General features: G+C 39.7%; 1 protein-coding gene across 2 annotated transcripts; it reads right to left on the minus strand.

The window, feature by feature from the left end:
* Window positions 1-222: 222 nt before the first annotated feature.
* Window positions 223-13,846, minus strand: LOC146645069 (Krueppel-like factor 15). Of its 2 annotated transcripts, XM_085393744.1 has the most exons (4): window positions 13,676-13,846; window positions 12,906-13,014; window positions 10,309-11,878; window positions 223-3,529 (listed from the first exon to the last, which is right to left on the minus strand). In XM_085393744.1, the coding sequence occupies exons 3-4, from the start codon at window positions 11,790-11,792 to the stop codon at window positions 3,352-3,354; spliced, it is 1,662 nt and encodes a 553-aa protein (XP_085249870.1). In that variant the 5' UTR covers window positions 11,793-11,878; window positions 12,906-13,014; window positions 13,676-13,846; the 3' UTR covers window positions 223-3,351. The 2 variants fall into 2 exon arrangements, with proteins under 2 accessions (XP_085249870.1, XP_085249869.1); XM_085393743.1 differs by lacking the exon at window positions 12,906-13,014 and having other exon boundaries at window positions 13,676-13,845.
* Window positions 13,847-22,470: the final 8,624 nt, after the last annotated feature.

The raw sequence follows: 22,470 nt of genomic DNA on the forward strand, positions 1-22,470 counted from the left end.
TATAGATATTGATAGTGTCAACACTTTTTACTCTTTACTCTTAAAAGCACTTAAAATAAATGCACACATGCAGTCAGAAATAAATTCATTTTGTCATTCCCAAATAATGTGGCCCAAATCTGACATTTTTTACTGTATCATGTGACTGAAAGTCTCTCAGCAAAAACATCAGGAAAGCAATATATTAAAAAAATCTAATGAAACACTTATTGGCTGTTTAAACAGTAAAAGCAAGTCGTGTTTGTTTGTTTTTTTATTGTAAATGTTTTACATTGTAGAACAAAAGCAAAAAATAACATTTTTAGCTTTTTTGTTGTAGGTATGTACAGAACACATCTGAAAATGACTTCAGTGTTTCATAACACACGGACAATTTTATTTCCAACTCAGGTGTAATTTCAATTTGTTTTATTTTCAATGTTAAGCCAAGTGCATGTAAATAAACTGTTGCTGATATGCATTTTTTTGACTTCTTACAAAGAATGCATCATGAAACATGTAATAAGTATATTGTATGTGTTGTGTACAGACCTCACAAACACTAAGTCAACTAATTTTAAAACAATATATTTGAATTATCATGTTATGTACACTTTCTTTACAGTTTTAAAAATCTTTCACAATCACAGAAATCACTAGAAGAATATTTCAATTCTCTTTTAGATGAATATAAAGTATTTACATACATTCACGGGATCACGTACGACACTCTTTCAGAAAAGTGTTTCTTCTAATTGCATGGAAGGAATGGCTGACTGAGTTAACATACTTCCTTTATATAGCGTCACTGGTGGCAAACCAAAGACTACAAAGGGTTTGACAATCACTGCAGGTTTCAGCAAATCATTAATTTCTAAAACCACAAAAGTCTTTCTTAAAACCGCATTTTAAATCTGTTTCAAATCTGTGAATTTTGTCAAATAATTCTCAACTTTATGGCACAGAAATTTCCTCTGAGCTCCTCCTATGATATTTGGTTTAATTCAAAGGAAATTCAGAATAAGAGATTAAAGCAATCTACTCAGTTAAGTGAGATATGAAAAAAAAGCTTAACAGTCACTGCTTCCTTACAGTACAATACCTCTTTTAGAAGAATTGATATGTTCAAGACCAGCAATAGTGTTTCTTGAATGCTTTTGAAAATGGTATATATTCTGAAAAATGTGCTGTAAATTCATGTTTGGGCACAACCAAAGTAAGAAAACTTACTCATGAAGATTTCCCTTTAGATGTGGCATTTGATGTTGCAATGACACTAATTTTCCACTCTCAATGGAAAGTTAACTGAGCTCTTTTAAGTTTTAATCTGTGGAGAAAAGTAGGACAATATCTATTTGATGCCTCTTTAAGCAAGATCCAAAATATTTCATACATTAATTAATTAACAATTTATTCTCTTACAAATTAAGTCTTCAGTGATAAAGCACTGATTTTAAAAATGCAATACGTACTTGGGTATTTTGCCTCTGTTGCAGTTGGTCACTATTAGCTAATACAAGTTAGCTAACACTAGCTGATGTTAGCTAACATTTTATAATGCTAGTTACTGTTTTGTAATTGTACATCATTTACGCTATGCACTATGATAAACGATTGAAGGTACTTATAATTTTCATATGTACTGTGATCCTGTCATTGCAACATGTGACAGCATTGGCCAGTTCTTTAGCAAAAACAACATAGCTTATCTTTAATCTTTTTACTTTGGTGTCCTTGGTGCTAGCCTTAATAACTGGCTACCAAATAGACAAACTCAATTTGACAGGTAACGATTTCATTTAATTTCAGATGTTCAAAAAATCTGGGGCAAGACAAAAGATTCACATTGATGCCAGCAGATTTACCATCTTGTATCATATGACAGCAGTGACATAAAGTAAAGAAAGTCACATTAAGTAATAACTGATATGGTATAACAAAATCATTAAACAGAAGTTGTGACATTTCATGAGATGAACAAAGACAGCGTTTTAAAGCTTGGCTTTAGGGTCATCAGCTTTGATCCAATAAAGGCCATTAAATTTACAATTATTACGATAAGTAATTTTTTGACAAGATGAATCAAAAAGAGTCAGACCGCAGTAAGATAACACAAAATTCTCAGAATTCTCAGTATGGGCAGACAACCAAAAATGTCATGTGTATCAGTGCAAATTACATGATATTTGTTGGTGAGCAGTAATTCAACATCAACTTGAGCTTTGTTCTTGTGTTTGAGGTCGAAACAGACTCTAAGGCAACAAAGAGACTTATTCAAAGCTAATGGAATGTTGGTGTATCTTTTTATCTACTGAGAAAGAATTAAACCAAGACCTTAATAGTCCCCATTACTTCCTAATAGTATGCCCAGTAAGCCCTTGTTGCTATGCAACAAATGAAATTCAAGCCATTAAGCAGTAAGTTTTTGCTAGTATTACTTTTCAAAACATTTGGCTCCAGGAAGAGTATAAAAAGTGGAGGTTTTAAACAGGGATGCATGTGACTAGTCAACTAGATGTTTAAATCCTACTGCTATTGCTAGTCAGCACCAGAAATATTAGTCAGTTACACAGACTGGTACACCTGGTAGCAAGATGGAAAGTAACCAGATTACCACTAACCAGCTTGGTTCAGCAGTATTTTGACGCAGAAAATGAATGGTTGTATGTCACCTGTGCTAGCATGCAAGCTAATGGCAAACTAATCATTGTATCTGTGTGCAACATTACATACAGCTCAGAATTCCACACATGTCAGAGACATTTAAAATGCAATCTGATCACGGAGGAACGCGATTGAAAGTTTCACATAGCTCTTAGATACAGCCAATGTTTAACCTCGTCCATTAAGTTTTCATTGTTTTCTACCTTTTAGACAAGTCAGCTAATCTGATTCCTTTTTTTTTTTGTTTAAACAACTAGCAAATTAGTCGCTATAGCATCCCTAGTTTTAAATAGTAGCCAACCCACCAGTGTTATACCTTTTATTGATATAAGGCTTTTGATTGAACATAGCAATAACACACACCCCAACATGTAAAAAATAGCAGATCTTTCTCCAAATTAGGTTAGCTAAAATATCTGAGAATAAAGTTGTAATATACAAGAAGCTTATTCCACCTGTGAGGGTGCTTTGTCAAGTAACAGTTTTCTGTTTTAGTTCGTTACAGTCTTTTCCTCGTCACCCAATAAATTATCACAGTACCATGAGTGTACGTCACGCACACGTATTTGAACATAAACACACTTGGGCAAAAAGGAGTCCGGCGCAAACTCCTTTAAAGGGCATCTGGACTATCACCCCACCACCCTCCTCTGTCTTTCGTCACATTCCCTCCCCTTCCCTCATATCTGTCAGGCTGCCAGAGCAGGGTCAAAGGGGTCCATTTGCAGAGCGTCCTGTCCTGCTGCTTCGTGGAAAGCGGTGGACTTTGAGGTGTTTCGACAGGTGATCACTGCGAGCAAACTTCTTCTCACAGACTATACACTGGTATGGTTTCACTCCTGAGTGGGAGCGGCGGTGTCGGGATAGCTCGTCCGATCGAGAAAACCTGTTGGAAGGAACCCCAGCATGTGGTTAACAAATTAATCAAATTTTACTGTACATTAAAAACATTTGGCTATAATAATTTCCCATTAGTGCTTCCAAATGTTCCATTTTATTATTACTATCAGTAATGTGATCCGTTTGTACACAGCTATTGTTATATATATATATATATATATTAAAAACAAACTAAAAACAAACTAATGTAGTCACGCTTTAAGCTGCCAAATGATATAAAAGCCATGCCAGCCTTTTTTATTTCAGGGTAATCTGATAGATGTGAGTATTGCCCTGCGACTTGAAGTTAAAGAGCCATCCCATATTTAGCTTAACACATGAGCACTGTAAATCCAAACCCAGTCTATTCCTGGCCTGCTCCGCTGTGGTTTCTATGGGCTTCGGCCAGCTTGGGTATCAAGTCAGTGAAGGGTTAAGTGGATGACAGAGCAGTGCCTTTATACCTTGATTTGGTTCCGTATATATTAGTAAAGCTGTTAAGATTTGAACAATCTGCAACACAGATTGATTTTCTAGCACATTTCCAGGAGCAGAGGCAGGCTGTAGACATGAAGGCGATAATTCAGAGATGTAAAGCTGTCACTCACAGTTATTTCAAACCATTTCCACTGTAGACATGTATTACACAACTGGCCTATTCATCATTTTAATAGGCCAGTCATAAAAAGAAGGTAAATGACAGAGCTTACAAAGCTAAGCAGTGGCATCTGAGACAGCAAGAATCTTAAAACAAAACAAGACGACTCATGTTGTTGATATGGAGCTCTTTCTCTATTGCAAGTCCCACATAATCTCATATAATACTCCAGAAAGTACAGATAATCAGTCCCCAGTGTAACAAAAGAGTCTGCAGCCATAATAGCTATTATGTGAGACACAATGAGCCAATATGCTCAAAGGTGGCAATGCTAACATGTTTGTCCTGAGCAGGTAGAATATTTGCCAAGTACACCCTTACAGCTTTCAGAGACTTTAAGATGGTAAGTAGGAGGCAGGTGCCAAGGTGACACAATAGCGAGAAATGTTTTAGCTAACCTGTCTGCAATGATCTTTAAAAAAGCATCTGTTGCTGCCAGTGAATCTAGAAAGTGTTGGCCATTTGTGGCCATTTTCCAAACAATCTGAATCCTACCACTCTAAAAAGAGAAAGACTGGTCACAAGTGAAAACATTCAGGACAGGTGCCAATCTTCCCAGGAATGGACTTCCCAGCAAATTCACTGCAAGGTCAGATCATCCAGTGCTCAGAGTACCTGCAAAAAGCCTAAAAGCTACAGCTCAGACTTTACAGGCCTTGGTTAGCATGTTTAATGTTAAACTTCATGACACTACAATTGGAAAGGTTGCCAGGAGAAAGCCTTTTCTCTATAAAGCTGCATTTGAGTAAACCACAAGACTTTTGAAACAATATCCTTTGCACAGATGAAACCACAGTGGAGATGTCAGGCCATAATGCACATCACCGTGTCTGGAAAAAAATGCAAAAAATGCAACCAAACAACTAGAAAAACAACATTTCAGCAAACACAGCTCATACCAACTGCCGAGCCGGAGGTTTGGACTTCTAGTATTCCAGAGTCAAATGTAAGGCCATCAGTCTGACAGCTAAAGCTTGGCCTAAACTGGATCATGGATCAGGACAATGATCCTTTTGTTGTAAAGGAAAAGAATCAAGGTGCTACAATGGCCCAGTCATGTGTGGATCTCAACATGACTGACATGCTGACCTTAAGAGAGCTGTGCATGAACGAACGCCTGCAAACCTCAATGGACTGAAGCAACGAAGAGTCAGACCAGATTCCCCCACAGTAACAATAATAATGATGAAGTCACACATTATCATACATTGCTGTTAAAGGTGTTTGTGCACGCTAGTGAATACTGGGGTGTACTTTCTTTTTTGTGACTGTATTCAGTAAAACCGCACCATATAACTATTTGCTTTATGGTCTGTTGGGGGCAGCACATGGGGCTGACACTAAAAGTTATGACATTCACCAGTTATTGTCTAACCATGTTACAAAGGACCTTTAGGTAAAACAAAACGCAGTTACTGATATCAAGTTGCAAAGCTCTCCAAATGTGTGAAAAACACTTTTTGTTGCAGGCTGTTTGAAAAGTTAACTGAGCGACAGAAAAGAGGCAAATGAAAGGTGTCTTTCTAGCTCTCTTACACAAACACAATGTTTACTACAGTATATACTACAGCTAGGGATGATTTGCTCATCTCTTTGTAGCCCTGAATGCAGTTATAAAATGCCATTTTATAAAGCTAACAAGCTCATCTGTTTGTTGCACAACTACAGTAGAAGACACAGCAGAGCAAAATAAGGAAAGAGTTGTAGTTTGGATAACGAGCCAATGGAAACTTCTATGACAGGTTTCTTTTCATTTGACACCCTCATGTACCTCTTTACATTTCACACAGTCATTCAGTTTTGTTAACAGACAGTTATGGCTTATTGGAGCCTTGAATAACATTAATTTTGTGATAGACTGTCTACTGAAGTCTTTTACCTTTGTGTTGAAGGGATTAGTGGGATTTTTTTAACCTAGTTCTCCCTACCTCAAGAACATGTCAAGTAAACAGAAATAAATACTGATCCATGTCTTTACGTTCTCTTCTTTATGCGACTACACTCTTGGTAATTGCTGGATGATGTGAATGCAAGCATTAAACCCTAAAGCATTACTATATCAGCTACAAGCTTGGGCATGGTAGAACCCATACATGTGTACTCTACGACTAAATTTGGGCTGAGCCTATAAGAACTATAGCATAATGTACTGTAGCCAGAAAGATCTTTCAAGAGAACATTCATGCAGGAGTTATGCAATTACTCAACCTCACTCTCCTCACATGTATGTTCTTTGGCGTAACGCCTGTTCTCTTTTGTCACCCCACCTTCTCTCTCTCGCCACCTCATGCCCATTCTTGCTATAGTTCTTTGTCTACAATTTTAGCAATGTCACTTTTTCTCAGCTTACATGTCACAGATTGTGGACAGAGAGAGAGAGTGTCCTCAAGCTCAGTGAGTTCAGCGAGTTCATAAGTGCTACAGGTTGGGATTAGGGGCAATTTTCTTGATTACGTGAGTTTGTGCTTTTCACTGAGGATTGTGGCTTTTGTGCCTCAAGTCCTTGGGGCAGCTTGGCGTGGAGCTGCACAACACATAGTATACATAACAGCGTGGGCCCTGTGGGAAACACACGCAGGTCTTGTTCTAACTTGTCCCTGAACTTAGATCTTCCGCCAAAGCAGCATTCAAAGAAAACAGCCTAAAAGGTGTGGCGGTAACAAACAGTAACACAGATGCTGGCATATATATAGGTATAGGTATGCCTACTACATGTTAACCAACACAAAGGCCATGAAACTCTTCTGAAGGATTTTTGCAAAATAGATATTATCTTTTTATCTAGCTGAATAGCAGCAACTTTCCATCCACTGTGGTCCCCGCCAGATCAACAACCCTTCGTGAGTGATGGATCATAAACTAAGCACCCTCTCTTCCTTTCCCTTTGTCTCTCTTTTGAGCTCTAAGTGTCCAAATCTGAGGCTAAGTTTGACTGTGACAGCCCCGTCACCACCCAACATTGTTTTGTTGTAATGATGAATGCATCAGCTGACAAAGACAACAAGCCACAGCCCTGATGACAGATGCCGAGCACGCACACGCTGGAGTGTTTTTACAGCAAACTTTGGGTTCCAGCCCAGATTCTCAACACAATCCTCACATGAGAGCCTCAGTGCAGGCCGGAGATGAAAATGCTCCATGTTTGTGTGCGTGTATGGGTGTGTGTGCGTGTGTTGCTTGTATGTATGTGCTAATTTAAGTGTTTACATGTGACCAGATGGTCACAAGAGGGGAAAAAAATTCCAAAAAGCTTTAAAAAGGAAAACCGTTTGGCAAAGGAAGGAATATAATGTTGACTGAGTTATATGTGGGAATCCAGCCAATGAAATACCTCTCCTGTCTACTTCAGAGGAGCCAACACATGGATCTACTCTAAGGTTACAGAGGGTACAGGGAGTCTGACTTCTTACTTCACGTCCATTTCCTGACTCAGAGGGAGAGGAGTGTGGAAGAGGTAACTTTATAATATAGTAAATTGCTGCTGCTGTCACGTAAAGACGTTGGAGATGAAGTTTTGAAAGAACATTTAGGATCACTTAAAGAAACATGTAGTACTCAGTGTTTGCATTTCCTGACAATACAGATTAAATCCAGTCATAAATGAAAGCGAGTGCACCATTACACCTGACCAATCGAAAAACATGGCTAATGTTGCCACACTCTGTCAAAATACACTCGTAATCCAAACAAAAAGATCTAAAGTTTAAATAAGTATCAGCAGAGTTTTCTCCACCACATAACAAGCTCATTAATTTCCCTGAAATAAGAACTCCATCTAACACCTAGCTGGTTTCTGAGCTGTAGCACCTGCATCTTTCTCCTCTTCGGTGGACCTCACTGCCACTAGCATAGTCGTGGTGAGTGCTTAGCTTGCATGTCCTACTTTAACATGCACTCAGCTGTCTTAGCACCTGATCACGCTCACTGAATCAACAGTATGATTGGAAACATTCCTGAGATTTTCTTTTTAGTCACAAGGAGCAAAAATGTGAAGAAATTTTTAACAGCATCACATTGATTATTGTAAAGAGTAACTAAATAACCGATTACTTGAACTACAAAACTAACACGTTGGTATCCCCAGTTTCAAGTGATCTGCAAACTGATTACATGCATTACGTCCATATGTCTGCCACTGATAACAATAACACAGCAATGCAGCAAAACAAAGCTCGATACAAATTCATTTTGGGCTTCAGATCAGAAGTTAGCTTAGCTTAGCATTAAAATTTGAAAAGGAGGGCAGAGCTAGCCAAGTGCACCTTTTCAAGATTACTAATAAAAGTGCTTTTGATCTCATCTGTTTGGTCTGAGGAAAAAGCAGAAAACTAACATCCACAAGCTGTAACTGTTGCTTTCCAGTGAGTGCTCGGGTCCAGTGACCTCATCAAGTTTCCCCTGGATGCCTTAAAACCTCCCTATAAAGCCAAGACATGAGAGTCGTATCACTCATCTCATCTGTCCTTCATCAGCAAGCTTGATGGAATGATACAGGTTACCAAAGGACAAGTGCCTATAGCATGGAAAACATGGAAAAAGTATGTCTTAGACTCCAAAAAAGAGATCATTACATACATAACAAGTGACAGATCACAATAACTTGATATAGAAATACCTGGATGTTTGTCCATCCATAATGTTGTTAAAAAATGTCTGACATGTTTTTTTAATGGTTATAGTTGTAGCACGGCCTCCTCACAGTGTGTGCTGATTGCAGGTGTAACTCTGCACCGGACAACTGCTGAGCTGGACCACCATATCCAACATATCACTCCATGACAAAAACACATTAACCTTTTCACTCTAACTTTAACCTAAATTTAAATCTACCCTTTACTTCAAATCCTTAGCAGAGTTATTTTAATGTTACCAATGCTTGCCCTAATGTAGGCTGGCCTTTGTCTATAAGGCTCTATATGCACACTCTTGGGCAACGACTGAAATAAATGACCACTGCACCAAAGATCAAAGAGTTCAAGTAAGGATTTCTTATTCAAATCTAGTCCATGATTTAAACATGGAAAAGCTACTCAGTTTGCAGCAAATTAGACTTTTACCTTGTATCCTACACTGATAACTTTAAACTTGATTCTGCACTAATGCTCTGCTGCGAGAACAGGAGTAAAGTGATTGCAGACAGTGAGCAAACAAATGGAATAACTAACAGGGGACAAAGTCTGCATGCAGACAGCTTCAAAAGGCACTCTATCTAATCTGCAATTTTACCACGGTAGAAAAACACACAGATAGCCGGGATACAACCAACATGTAGAAAAGAACAAATTGTAACCTTCTAAAAAAGCCTTGAGTGCAGCTTCCCTGACAATGACCCATTCCTCCGTTCACTCCCATCCATAAACTAATCAAACAGAGGTTCCTGAATCCTCTCTCTGTGCATTTAACATACATTTATACCCTTGTTAAAGTTTTCACTCTCTTGTAAAATGATATCTTTGGTTCTTTCAGATGACGTGGGGACATCAAAGATGCCTCAAAGACAGATAAAGGATGTGGAACAATTTGCTCTTCCTCCAAGAAGCAAAAAAACCCTTCTAGCATATTTCAGAAGTCAAAAAGGACAATAAGACAGCTTAATGCTGCTGCACTCGATGGATTACATTTCCTAGAGTATCACTTCTTATCAGTATTAACCTGACAGTAGAGTATTCTTCATTACATGACACATTAATGTGTAGCACTGTGGTACCTCATTAAAGTCTGTACACAGTATTCAAGTATCCTATAGAGTGGAAGTCGATAATCCTGGTTATTGTAATCTCTGTAGTGTAGATACGGATTTATATGCAACATTAAACCTCTTAGTATCCACCATGTAACTGGTTAACCACATGCTAAATAGGAAATTTTACAAATGAACTTTAATACATTCATTTTGACATTACATGATTTCTTTTCCATTTGGGTGATCCAAATAGATGAAAATTCTTTAAAGGGGGGGGGCATGACCTAACTCACTCCCTACTCTTAACCCTAGGTGGGTTGCTGGTTACCTGGTGGATGTTATAAGAGGCTAAAGCAATTGAATGTGTGTCATGTGAAGCTGGCTTGCTCTTCACTTCATTTGAAGTCATACCAGCTTTACTATAAAAACATTTGGTCCCACTCACCTCCATCCACAGCCAGGCCATGTGCAGGCAAATGGCTTCTCCCCCGTATGCCTCCTCAGATGGGCTTTAAGGTGGCTGCTCTTGGAGTACATCTTATTACAGCCAGGAAAAGAGCACTTGTGCATCTTAATAAGGTCTGCGACTGCATTCTTCTGGTACCTCTGACCTCCAGAAAGCACCCCTGTAGCCGAACTGCCACCTAACCCACCTTCCACAAGCCCTGTGGGTTTAGCTGCGATGGGCACCGGCGCGATCCGGACAAATTTGGACGAAGTGGTGATCCCGGCTTTGCTTGAGCTCGCGACGTTAGCTGAAGAAAGCAGCTGAGGCACTAAGGCAAAAGTCTGCCCCTGAATGTTAACCAGGAGCTGAGCTATTTTGATGTCAGTTGGGGCCAGGGTTTGTTGGGACTGGGATTTCTCAGGATTCTGTGTGTCAGATTCTGAAATGGCGCTGGAGTTTGGTTCTTGTTTGATCTGTATAGGCTGGATTTGTAGGATGACAGGCACATGAGAAGCAGAGCTGGAACTTTCGGATGAGGAAGGCAGTGATCCAGACTCCTCCTGTTTGATCCCTTCTGCATGGCTGGTGGCAGAGCTAGTTACACAGCTAGCATCTACCGATGATGATGAGCTGTCCATGTCTGATGCACATGGTGCATGTTTGGTCTCTGTGTGGGAGGAGAATGGAGAATGAGCCACAGGCACAGTTTGATCCGAGTTCTGTGACACTAGTTCTCCTGCTAATGTCCTTGAATTTTCTGCATCTACATCCTCTGATGTTGGGGACATCATCTCATCGCACCTTTCCTCTTCTTTTTCTACTGCCACAACCATGTTTTCCTCTAGGAACTCCTCAATCTCCTCTAGAGTGGGCTGAAACAGGAATGCCGCAGGATCCTGCAACTCATCGAGGAAGACTGGGAACTCGTAAGAATCCTCTTTGGCCTGCTGCTGCAGAACACTCAGCTGTTGCTCCCAAGCCAGCCCCGTAGGTAAAATGGGAACAGTAGGAGAAGAAGATGTGGAGGAAGGTGGAGAGGACAGGCACAGAGAGGATGAAAGAGTGTTGCTGCTGTTGCTGGTGTTAGAACTTAATGAGGTGGTGTGGGAGGCCTGAGACAGCAGGAGGTCTAGCAGGCTGTCTTGACTCTCTCCTCCCGAGGAGCTGCAGCTCCCACTGCTCCTGCTGCTCCTGCTTTTGTAGCTGGAGCTTAGGACATGTCGTGACACTGGGGACGAGGACTCGGGACTGGAGCAGAGGGACGAACGAGGGCTGGAGGAATCACTGAGGTCGTCCTCAGAGAGCCGAGGAGAGGAGGAGAGAGTCACTCCTTGGTACAGGTGGTGGTGGTGGTGGTAGGTACACGCGTCAGTCACCATGATGCCACCATTAGTGTGGCAATAGAGGCAGCTATAGTCAGACTTTGGGGAGCCGGTGTAATACAGGAAGGTCTCCTCACCAAATGGTAAGTGATCAACCATTCCTGTGCGGATGAATGGCAGCTGGCTTTGCTTCTCTCTGCTCTGAAGATCGGGCTGTTGTGAACGTTCAAGCGTGTTTCTTGTTCCTACAAAACACAAATGATTACGTTTATTAGGTATGAAATTGAAAGAGATTCTCCACAATCCTCATCTAGTGGCAGCTGCTCAGACTGTGTTCAATTTTAATGAAATGGAACTTTTAACAGGCTTGTGTTCCTGGGTGATGGTTAATCCTAAAAAGTTCCAGCGTGACACAAACACAGCAATGTTGTCTATGAGGTTAATTTTTTAACAAGAAAAAATAACAAATAAGTAAACCAGCACTAACAGACTGAGAATGATCTCCTATTCTTTGTGGTTTCTACCTGCTGCCTGTTCAAGAGGTTTGCAGCTGATGGCACTTCAAAAGGAAAGTCAATCATGTGTGAAAGAAGTGGAATTTAAAGACTGTGCATGTGTGCGGGAGCGTGGATGCTGCAGCTGCTGGTTCAGACTTCAAGTTGACCATGTGGAGTTTGGGTTTCCGGTTTCTTCTAACATTAAAGCCATATGGTCATTAAATGTGTTTTTCTACCTGTGGTCCTTTGCAGAGGTTTTGTCTCAAAGAGGACACCAATTGAAATTTTGTATCAATAAGATTTTCAATACGGCAGATATTCGACATTAAATCAGAATCAGAATACTTTATTGATCCCTAGGGGAAATTATTTTGGTTACAGTGCTCCAGTATAAACATTAACAAGACAGACAATGCACTAAGTAAGAAATAGACACAATATATATAATATATACATGACTTATATACATATAAGTCACTTATTGATAAATAGCTGAATAAGAGGAAGAGCGTGTGCAAAAGGGTGTAGCTATTGCAGTATACAGTGTGTTAAGTGGATGAGTTGTATAGGGAGATGGCCACGGGCAGGAATGATTTCCTGTGTAATGTAAAGCTAGAGCCCAAAAGCTTTCTGCAGTTTTGGAGTCAATCGGTGCCACTGCAGGAAGAGTGAGGGATTTAGTGCCTATTTTTATGCCAGAAAAACAATGCACCACATCTACATTTACGTGGATTAAAAAAAAAAAAAAAAACACACTAGACACAAATCCACTTACATGCAGTGAGTGGCTTATGATGATTAAACGCAACTCTGAAATCCCCCTTTAAAACCTCAAAAGGCTGCATGAAAACGGGACTAGAGACAAAATGATAGTGCGCCCTCTTCTGTAAAAGAATAAAAAAATTTTTTAAAAAGTTTTCAAGTGCAGAGATCCTAAGAAAAAAAATAAAACAAAAAAATGTTTTTGTTATGCACACACACACACACACACACACACACACACACACACACACACACACACACACACACGAACTTTTATCTAATGTATGATCTCAGGCCAGAACAAGGTAACATCATATGACATTGAGGGTCTGGTGTTCTGCAGCTGCTGCTTCTACGTGATACCTTATGGGAGGGGGGAGAAAAAGGGGTTTGGAAGAGATAGGTTTGGCCACGTCTAAACGATCTGCCCTAGAGTAACCCTGCAGCCATTAAACATCAAACAAGAATTTTGACAGCATGGTGCTCTCCTGCTCTTAACCATGCTGCGTGCTTAGTTAGGTGTGGAGGTTACTTCGGAATTCACGGCATGTTTAACGCTGCAGGCTGACAGCTCCTCCGATCACAGGCACGGGATTACTTTTTTTCCGTTTTTTGTAATACTGCGCCAATTCGCTAAATATTTCTACGTATCATCCGGTAACAGCTTTGCGTGCATGCATGTCTTTCATCAGAGCCACGCTTCACTGCACACAACACGGATCAACAGAAGACACACAGTCACATATAAACAAGTATCTTTTAGCAAATCGCCAACACACTCACCTGTATATGCAAGCAATCCAAACCCCGCTCCTTTAAAGCTGAGCGCTTCTCTCCTGGAAGTCCGTGCGTAATAGTGCGTAATGGCAATAGAACTCCACCGCACTGTCTTCGCACACTCTCTCTCTCATACAGCTCTCACAAGATCTCTCTCCCTCTCTCTCTAGAGTAGTCGTTGGTTCGTTTAACCGTCACGTGATCGAAGTTCGGCATGTTATACCAGTGAAATCAGGGCTCACGAAGGCTCGTCTGCTCGGCGCACGGTAATTGGCCTTCGATGACGGGAGGCCGGCCCTAGGGCTTGGCGTCAGTGGAAAGAAAGTGTGAGTAAAGGAAAGAGAGAACATGTGTGCCAATGAGGCTCGATCATAAAATCACTTTCATATCTTAGCAACTGCTCTTGAGGCTATTGAAGGCGCAAGTCATTTTCAACATTGTGTTGATGTGCTTCATTTGCATTTGGCAACTGGTAATATTTCCATTGCCCTTCCAGGGAGTGTGCCATGTGTGTTCACTGAAACCCTGCAACAAGAAGTGTCTATAATATTCTCAGTCAGAGCTGCATGTATTTTCTTTCCTGTATCACTTATTGTGTAGAAATAAATAGCTTTTACACGACATTACCATAGAGACTGTGTTTGAGGCTGACACATGATAAATCATAAATTAGGGTATTAAAGCTGCTAAAAAGTAACAGCCCAATTTTCCTGAAGGGAAAAGCATCAGCAGCTGCTGCCTAGAAAGCAAGCTGAGATTTTCGCTTTTTACAGATGACCATGTCTGGATAAGTGGCCAAGTGACTGAGTGAATGAGGGAGCTATTGAGCAGGCAAGTGAGCGTGTTTACATGCTGCCTAATGACATCAGTAAGAGAAGTTTTGCTTTCACTCCAGCTGAGCAGACCTCATATAAACACCTCCGCAGGGCTGAAGGAACTTTACTGGCTACAGCCTAATTTGATTTGCCTGCGTAGGTTAGATTACCGTTCAGTGTTTGGATAAATGATCCACTTTCAGCCTGCTTGTAAACATTAGAAGTGTTTCAGTGTGTACTTGCATGCAGCACAGTCACTGGCTATTATGATGTATAAAAACACACACACAATGCCACACTGAGGAGGTTCGTTGTGTGCATGACTCCCGTTGAGCACTTCCAGTGCCACTGCTGCTGCTGAAACTGCTACTGACACTCGTGGCACTGCTATTTTGTTCTAGTACAAAATTGTTATTGTTTAGTTAAATGTTCTAGTTTGTTTCCTAGGCACCAGGTGCAACACAACTGTTGAATTAGAGTTTGCCATGGAGCTAATTTGCATCTACAGTCTCAGTGCAGGAAATCATTAGAAACAATACAGTGCAGTACAATTATTAAAGTTAGGCTGACATCATATAAATATCATATGTTTGTCATATTTATTATTATTATTATTATTATTATTATTATTGTTGTTGCTGTTGTAGAGTTTTTACTGTTGTGATTTGGTGCGACATAAACACAACTGAATAGAACTGATCTGAACCATTATTACTGCTGCTGTTACTAGTGTGACAACTAGCACTGCTTTTAAGCTACTATGACTACTAATATTGGAACTAGTATAATTATGATTGCTACTACCTGAACTATGCCTCGTACCATCGCTAGACTGCTATTCTCATTACTAATATTATGACTACAGAGGGTTGGTGAGATAGAAGAGGATGCTAGGAACAGGATGAGATGGAAGCAGATAGCCCGTATAAGAAGAAGGCTTTCATTGCTAATGTCATTACTAATGTTACAGCCTCCAGTAATGGTAGCCAATGGTAAAGATGAGGTTGGAGTGGTCAATTTAGATCATAAAGCCATAAAAAAAAAAGTTGACTGAGATGATAGTGAGTGGTCAGCTTGTTTGCTGATAGACTTCTGTATAAATGCAGATTTATCAGAGAAGTTTTCCTCACTGGCCATAGAGAGGATACAGGTTCAATACTCCTTGGCGATGCTAATGCTACACCTTTGTCTTTGCTGTATTTCTACTGCTAACACTGCTATTATTGCCTTTGTTACTTCAAATGGTACAGCAGCACAGGGACCAATCAATGAATCAATCAACCAATCAATCTATTTATTCATAAGCAAACAACACAGGTTGACCAAAGTGCTGTACAAAGAGAAAAAGTAAATAATAAATAAACAAACACACAAATAGAAGATAAGACAAGAAGCTAAACAACTCCGTCACAATTAAAAGCTAGCAAGTAAAGATGCATCTTCAGGCGGGTTTTAAAAATGCTGAGTGTTGGAGAGGTCCTCATTTGAAGAGGCAAACTGTTCTGAGGTTTAGGCACAACAATTACAAAGGCCCAGTCTCCTCTGTGTTTTAGTCTGCTTCTAGGAACGATCAGAAGAACGTTATCAGCTGACCTTAGAGTTCTGTTTGGAGTATGTTTAGCTAAAAGATCAGAGAGGTAAGAGAGAGCTAATCCATTTAGAGACTTAAAAGCAAGAAATAAAATCTTAAAATCAATTCTAGAATGTACTGGAAGCCAATGTAAATGAGCCAACACCGGGGTAATATGGTCATGTTTGCGTGTGCCTGTCAAGAGTCGGGCTGCAGCATTCTGAACAAGGTGATGACGAGAGAGCAGAGCCTGGCTGATACCTAAATACAGACTAATCCAGTAGTCAAGCCTGGTGTAATAAATGCATGAATTACTTTCCTGCAGCAGGCGACAAAACATTCTTAAGCTTTGCAAGTGCCCTGAGCTGGAAGAAGCTGCCATCAAAGAACACCCCCAGATTGGGACAACTGGGATTACTGTTCTTATGGCTGTTTTCACAAATACAACTACCGGTGCTGCTATTACTGCTTTTGCTTATACTTACTAATTCTACTACCAGGCTACATCTATCAGCATGAAAGTTGTTGTAGTGTTTTTACTGCTGCAACTACTGATGCTGCTGTTACTACAATTATTGCCACAACAGCACCAAAGCAGTGAAGTGTAATTATAAATGATGTCATGAATGATTATTCAATTCCATTTAGCTGCTTCACTTTCACATTATTGACTTAATGGGACACTTGAGTGGAATCGGGCCTGTTATTAGTAGTTTTTTGCTCTGAAACACGAGAATCTGTTCATTGAAAGGCATTCTGTTTCCTACCACTGCTGCTGGATACAGTAAATACCTAACGTGAGGCTGACCGGGATCACAGTTTGAGTTTAAACATTCTTTCCCTGCTAATTGAATGGACCATGGCTCATTTACCAGAGTTTCAGCCTCTCTCAGTTGACACATACCTGAGTCAGAGAGAATTCCTGTAATGAAAGAAGAAAAAACAAGGAGATGAAGGAAAAAGTCTGTACACTGCACCCTGTAAAGACTGTTTCCTCATGTAGATTACATCTTTGCTCATATCAATAGACAGCTTGTTAAAAATGTCAGGAAGCCCTGGTATCTTCATGAGCTAGAAGTTACTGGAGTTTGTGATTAACTGCAGGTCCCAAGATATTTTTCAAGCAAAATTTTGCTGGAAATTGTACTGCAAGAACTGTAGTGCTGCTAGTATTTGAGGAAATGCAGAGCTCAGAGCAGTTACTCATTGCAACAGTCACATGAAGCCTACAGAGGTTCTTTTCTTTGCCCCACATACTAATTGGTTTCGGCTGCTCCATTCAAACTCACAAACACCTACACATATGCATATTATGTAAGCCCCAGATGGACTTAATTAATCAAATTGATTTATTTCCTCTGGTAACGCTAGCAATCTGCCAAAACTGAAATGGGTAAAATGTGTGCTTCTTTGATCACAGGCAATACCCTCAAAAGAGCTGGCATTCTCGCCGAAGAACCACTGGCCGGGAGATAGATAAATACTTCCTTTGTATGACAAGTTTCTTGCATATGGAAGAACACAAAATAAAAATCACAAGTACTCACATGTAAATGTAAACAGTTTGAGACTTTGGTCTTAGGTGGGTATCAGTTGGATCTTTGATATGATTGCTAAATGCATATGTTAGATACAGTGTTTGTACCCTTTCTAAAGTGTTATCATGGGTTGGGTGCTCATGCTGTAACTGGATTTAGCACCACCAGCTGACCAGCAGACCCCTGGAGAGTTTAATCCTGCCATGTAAACAGTCCACTGTGTGATCTGAACAGGTTTATTTCCCTTCACACACACACACACACGCACGCACGCACGCACGCACACACACACACACACAATTAATTCAACTGTGACCTGTTTTGTTTTTGGAAATGTTGGGAATACACTTCCAAGAACAGTTTTCAGGAGCAGCTGACCCTTCACAAACACACACACACTGAAAAACTACTACTCTTGTAAACTTAGCCTTTACTCTAAACTTTGTCTAGCCTGAACCTTACATAAACCTTAACCAGATTTACATACTTTTGAGCGTGCGTGGGTCCCTCAATATAAGCATATAATCATGTCCCCGCAATGTGAGTAATACAAGTATAGACGCACTCACTTCTATTATTAGACGCTCTCTTGAGATACTAACAATACTAAAAAACTCATATTTGTTTTTTAAAAAGTGTATTTGGGAACAAAGATGCCTTCTGAGAATTGTGCAATGGGGCTTTAATAAAACTGCAAAGAACCTCAGCTCTTCCAACTCCCATCCAGTCATGCTGCTACCACCAACACAAACAGTCACACTGGTACAAACACCCTTCTCGACTCTAATGCACTTCTTAGACAGCTTAGTTGGCTTTTAGTTAACCTGGCAAGTCTCATCCTATTTGATGGATTAACTGCTTTGCCTTATGCCTCGTACTGACTCTCACTCAAAGCCATACAGATACTTGGCAAACAAACTGCTTTGTATGCTGATTTTTTTTTAACACACTGTGGTTGGAATTGACCCTAACACTACTTTCAAACATTAACCGTAACCTTATTTTTTTGTGAAAGTCAAGCAGAACCTTTTTGTTTTTAAAGTAGACAATTTTTAATCTATGTCAGCTACAGGTAGAATGATTATTTCTTAGCTTCCAGATTCCTGCTAAGATCTGGCATTTAAAAATTTAATATTCTGATAGCAAAGGATTAGGGTTAAAGTCATCACCATGGATGACTTAGTCCTCACAAGGTTAAAGATAGTTAATTGTACGCATAGCTGTCAGTTAGGGCCTATTCACTAGACCATTTAGTTTATTGCAAACATACAACACATGTTGGCTGACAAGTGTCAAGACTGGAGGTAAGGAATGTCAGAGTTAGCCAACCATTTATTTCTTGCTACTTACCACAGACACATCCTGTCTCTTCCTGGAGGATTTGTAGTCCAGATGGAATATAAAATCCCACCAGAGCACTGTGCCCAAAACAAATGTGAGTGGCAATACTAATTTAGTTTTGGCTGATGTCAGAGCCTTCTTTGAAAGCCATGTCCAGTTCTTCTTAATGTGTCCTCTTACAATGTATCCATAGAGGAAGGTGCCCTAGGGACATTAAAATGAGACTTTTTAAACATTAAGTGACCTTGTTAATGTTTCCATTTTCAAACAGCAGGATACATATACAGTATGTGTAATCCTATGCACAGTGTAGTAGGAGTCTTGGCATGTGACATGATGACATCGAAAAATTTACTTTGTATAGATTATTAAAGAAGACTGTGACATTATAGCTTTGTCATATAATTTACATTTTTTAAAACATTTATGTCATCATATTAGCTTCTGTACTTTCATTCTAAGATCACGAAAAAAGAAAGACAGTCTGACCTAAATCCCCCAGGGTCCATACATCCTGCTGATGTTTGCTCTTCTTCCTTTGTTATTTGTTTAACCAATCAAAACATGATCGGGACAGAGTGCATAACCCACCTTTCAAGGTCGTCAACCAATTCTGTCGTCAACAGACGTCACGGGTCAATCTTTTATCTGCCTACGTTTGCCTACACACATTTGTTTACAGGAGGGAATTATGTGAAACATTGGCCGTATATACGTATACCCTCAGTTAGCTCTTATTTTTTTCACTCATTAGAGCTCATTTTACTAACAGTTTGTTTCCTGAAGCCTCTAACAGGCTGTTGCACAAACAGTTTAGTCATATTATAGTCTTATAGTCATATAAGCCTTATTTTTGAAATCAAGTATCCCATTTCAGGAGCTAATGGAAAGCCGTTATCTTGCTATGTGAGTGGGTGTTTAATAAATACATGCTGTTAATGTGGAAGAAAGACGGTATACCAGACCCAAGCACATTCATGGCATCGCGTTATGCAAAATGCCTGCTGTGAGATTTATGTCTCCATTCTGTTGAATTTCCTGATGTTTTATACAGTATAGTGACAGAGTAGATCAAGTGCTTATAATATTGCTTTCATTTTTTATTTGATTCAATAGACAAGTATGATTTAGGCTTTTCCATTAATGGTACTGCATTCTAACTTTAAAACAGCAGTTTACTTTCCTGTTTTATGAGCAGTAGTTTGATTATTCCCCTTTTGAAGAAGACCAGAAAAAAAGACACAAGAACATTTTGTGGCGGTGTAAAGGATAGGAATAAATGGGATTGCACAAACCTGTAGATAACAGAGAGTCACCATCGTCATCATCAGGAGTGGAAGAAGGAAAACCAATATTTAGTCAACGACAGCAACACTGCTGTCATAGTTTCTGGTAGCAGCTGAGATATTTTAATGTTTTAATGCACACATAGACACACAAGAATTGACCTTTGTGCTTTATTTGTACACAAATTAATTTTTTTTAACTCTTTAACTGCTGAAGCCTAAAGACACATACACCGAATAAAAAAAACAAGTGATTGGGGCCGATGGGTCAAATAATGTAAAGCATCTTACAGATCAGGAAAAAAACACTAAAACTTTAATATCTATATTTTATAACTTTAAAAACACAAATATTTACACTGTGTAGATACTTGTGGGTCACCTGAGTCTCATATGCTCTTAAAGCAGCATATGAGAACCTCTCTGTGTTCAAATAGAGTACTCTTCAAGACATGTATGTGTATGACACCAAACTGTCCAATCAAATTCTTAAACAAGGCAGGTAGCCAAATGTGACTGAAAAACTCCCAAATGGAATTTGGTCAGCGCCTGCGGGCAACAACACATGTTATATGAGGAAACTGTACGTATGTATTTAATGTATGTTGTTTTAGATTTTGTTCCTGGTAATATTTTTACGGCCCTAGCACCCTCTGTTGACGAACCGCCACTGCTGACAGTGGTTGAATCTGTTATTTTAAGAAAATAAGTACAAGTCCATAGTTCAATTCCACCATCAGGCCGGGGTCTTTCTGTGTGAAGTTTGCATGTTCTCCCCGTGTTTGTGTTGGTTCTCCCGGGGTACTCCGGCTTTCTCCTACAGTCCAAAGACATGCACTTAGTGGGGATAAGTTAATTGGAAACTCTAAATTGCCCAAAGCTGTGAATGTGAGTGTTGAATGCGAGTGCAAATGGTTGTCTACGTGTTGGCCCTGCGACAGACTGACGACCTGTCCAGAGTGTACCCTGCCTCTCGCCCTAAGACAGCTGGGATAGGCCCCAGCCCCCCGCGACCCTGAAAAGGATAAGCAGTAAAGAATGGATGGATGGATGGAAGCACAAGCAAATATTAGATTCATTGTTGTCATAGTAGAACTTTACGGCCTCTTCAGTGAAATGTGCAATGATCATCAATCTTTAAGAAATGGTACAGGTCGTATTTTCATAAAAGAAAGAGCTTGGACTTGATACCATGGAGGAAGACGTCAACTGGTTATTTTTCAGATGCATTTAAAGTGGATCTGAAAGGTTAACACTGAGCATAAATGGTGTCACAAATCTGGCCGACAATGAAAATCTTTGGGGCTTTACCTTAAAGGTCTGACATTTTGCTTGTGGGATGTGCTATACTCTAAAAGGTACTAAATAAAGTCATCTGCAACATTGTTTTCCAAGACTCCTCAGCTCCCAGATACTGTTTTTCCAGGACAGAGGCTGCAGTGTTTAACGCTGCTCTCATGGCTATTGCCATGCTCCGCTGAGAATATTATGCCTCCAAGTCTTGCATCTGTAGTCCTAATCCAAACCGTTTACAGACACAGAGAACAAAGCATTGCCTTTATTCAAAGTCCAAAACAGGGGTATTATGTATCCCTCTTCTTCGTCAGTCTCTTCTGATCTAAAAAATGGTTAGCTTCAGTATGTAGTGGCCAAATCATGATTTAATAGCTTTAAATTATGTCTCAGCCTATTCACAGAATCCAGTGATGGGAAAAGATGCAAAGATTATATGATGAGGAAGAGAAGTATTGTCAGGTACTTTTGGACATCTTGCACTGAGATCATCAATTTTGATTGGATTTAACAGAACTGACTGTAATGAGAATAAATGCAATATGTAGCAAGCAGTGTCTTCCAAGTATGCTGTTAACATAATATACAAAATATACCAGGGATTTAGTGGATAATTTGATCCAAAATAGCAGTTCACATTATAGCAGGTTGCCTCAGAAGCCCCAGGCTAAGCTGGATCCTTTTTCCTTAGTGTGAAAAAGTTCATGCAGATCATTAAAATATAGACCTTTAAATTACAGATGAGTTTACATTTTATATAATACACAAAATGCATACTTGGTAAGTACAATTACAGTAGGTACAACTGGTTGGCTTAGATTAGCGTAAACAACAAACAGCTAGTCTGGCTAAGTAACAAAATCCACATTCAAAGATTGTTTCTTCACAAAGGAGAAACTGTAGTGAAGCATTGACATATCTCTTTGACTCATCAGAAATAAAGCACAACCAAAAGGTC

The sequence above is a fragment of the Rhamphochromis longiceps genome, linkage group LG20 (genome assembly GCF_057381845.1).
Source record: "Rhamphochromis longiceps isolate RC_006_pf linkage group LG20, R_longiceps_female_GT1.1, whole genome shotgun sequence".
NCBI lineage: Eukaryota > Metazoa > Chordata > Actinopteri > Cichliformes > Cichlidae > Rhamphochromis > Rhamphochromis longiceps.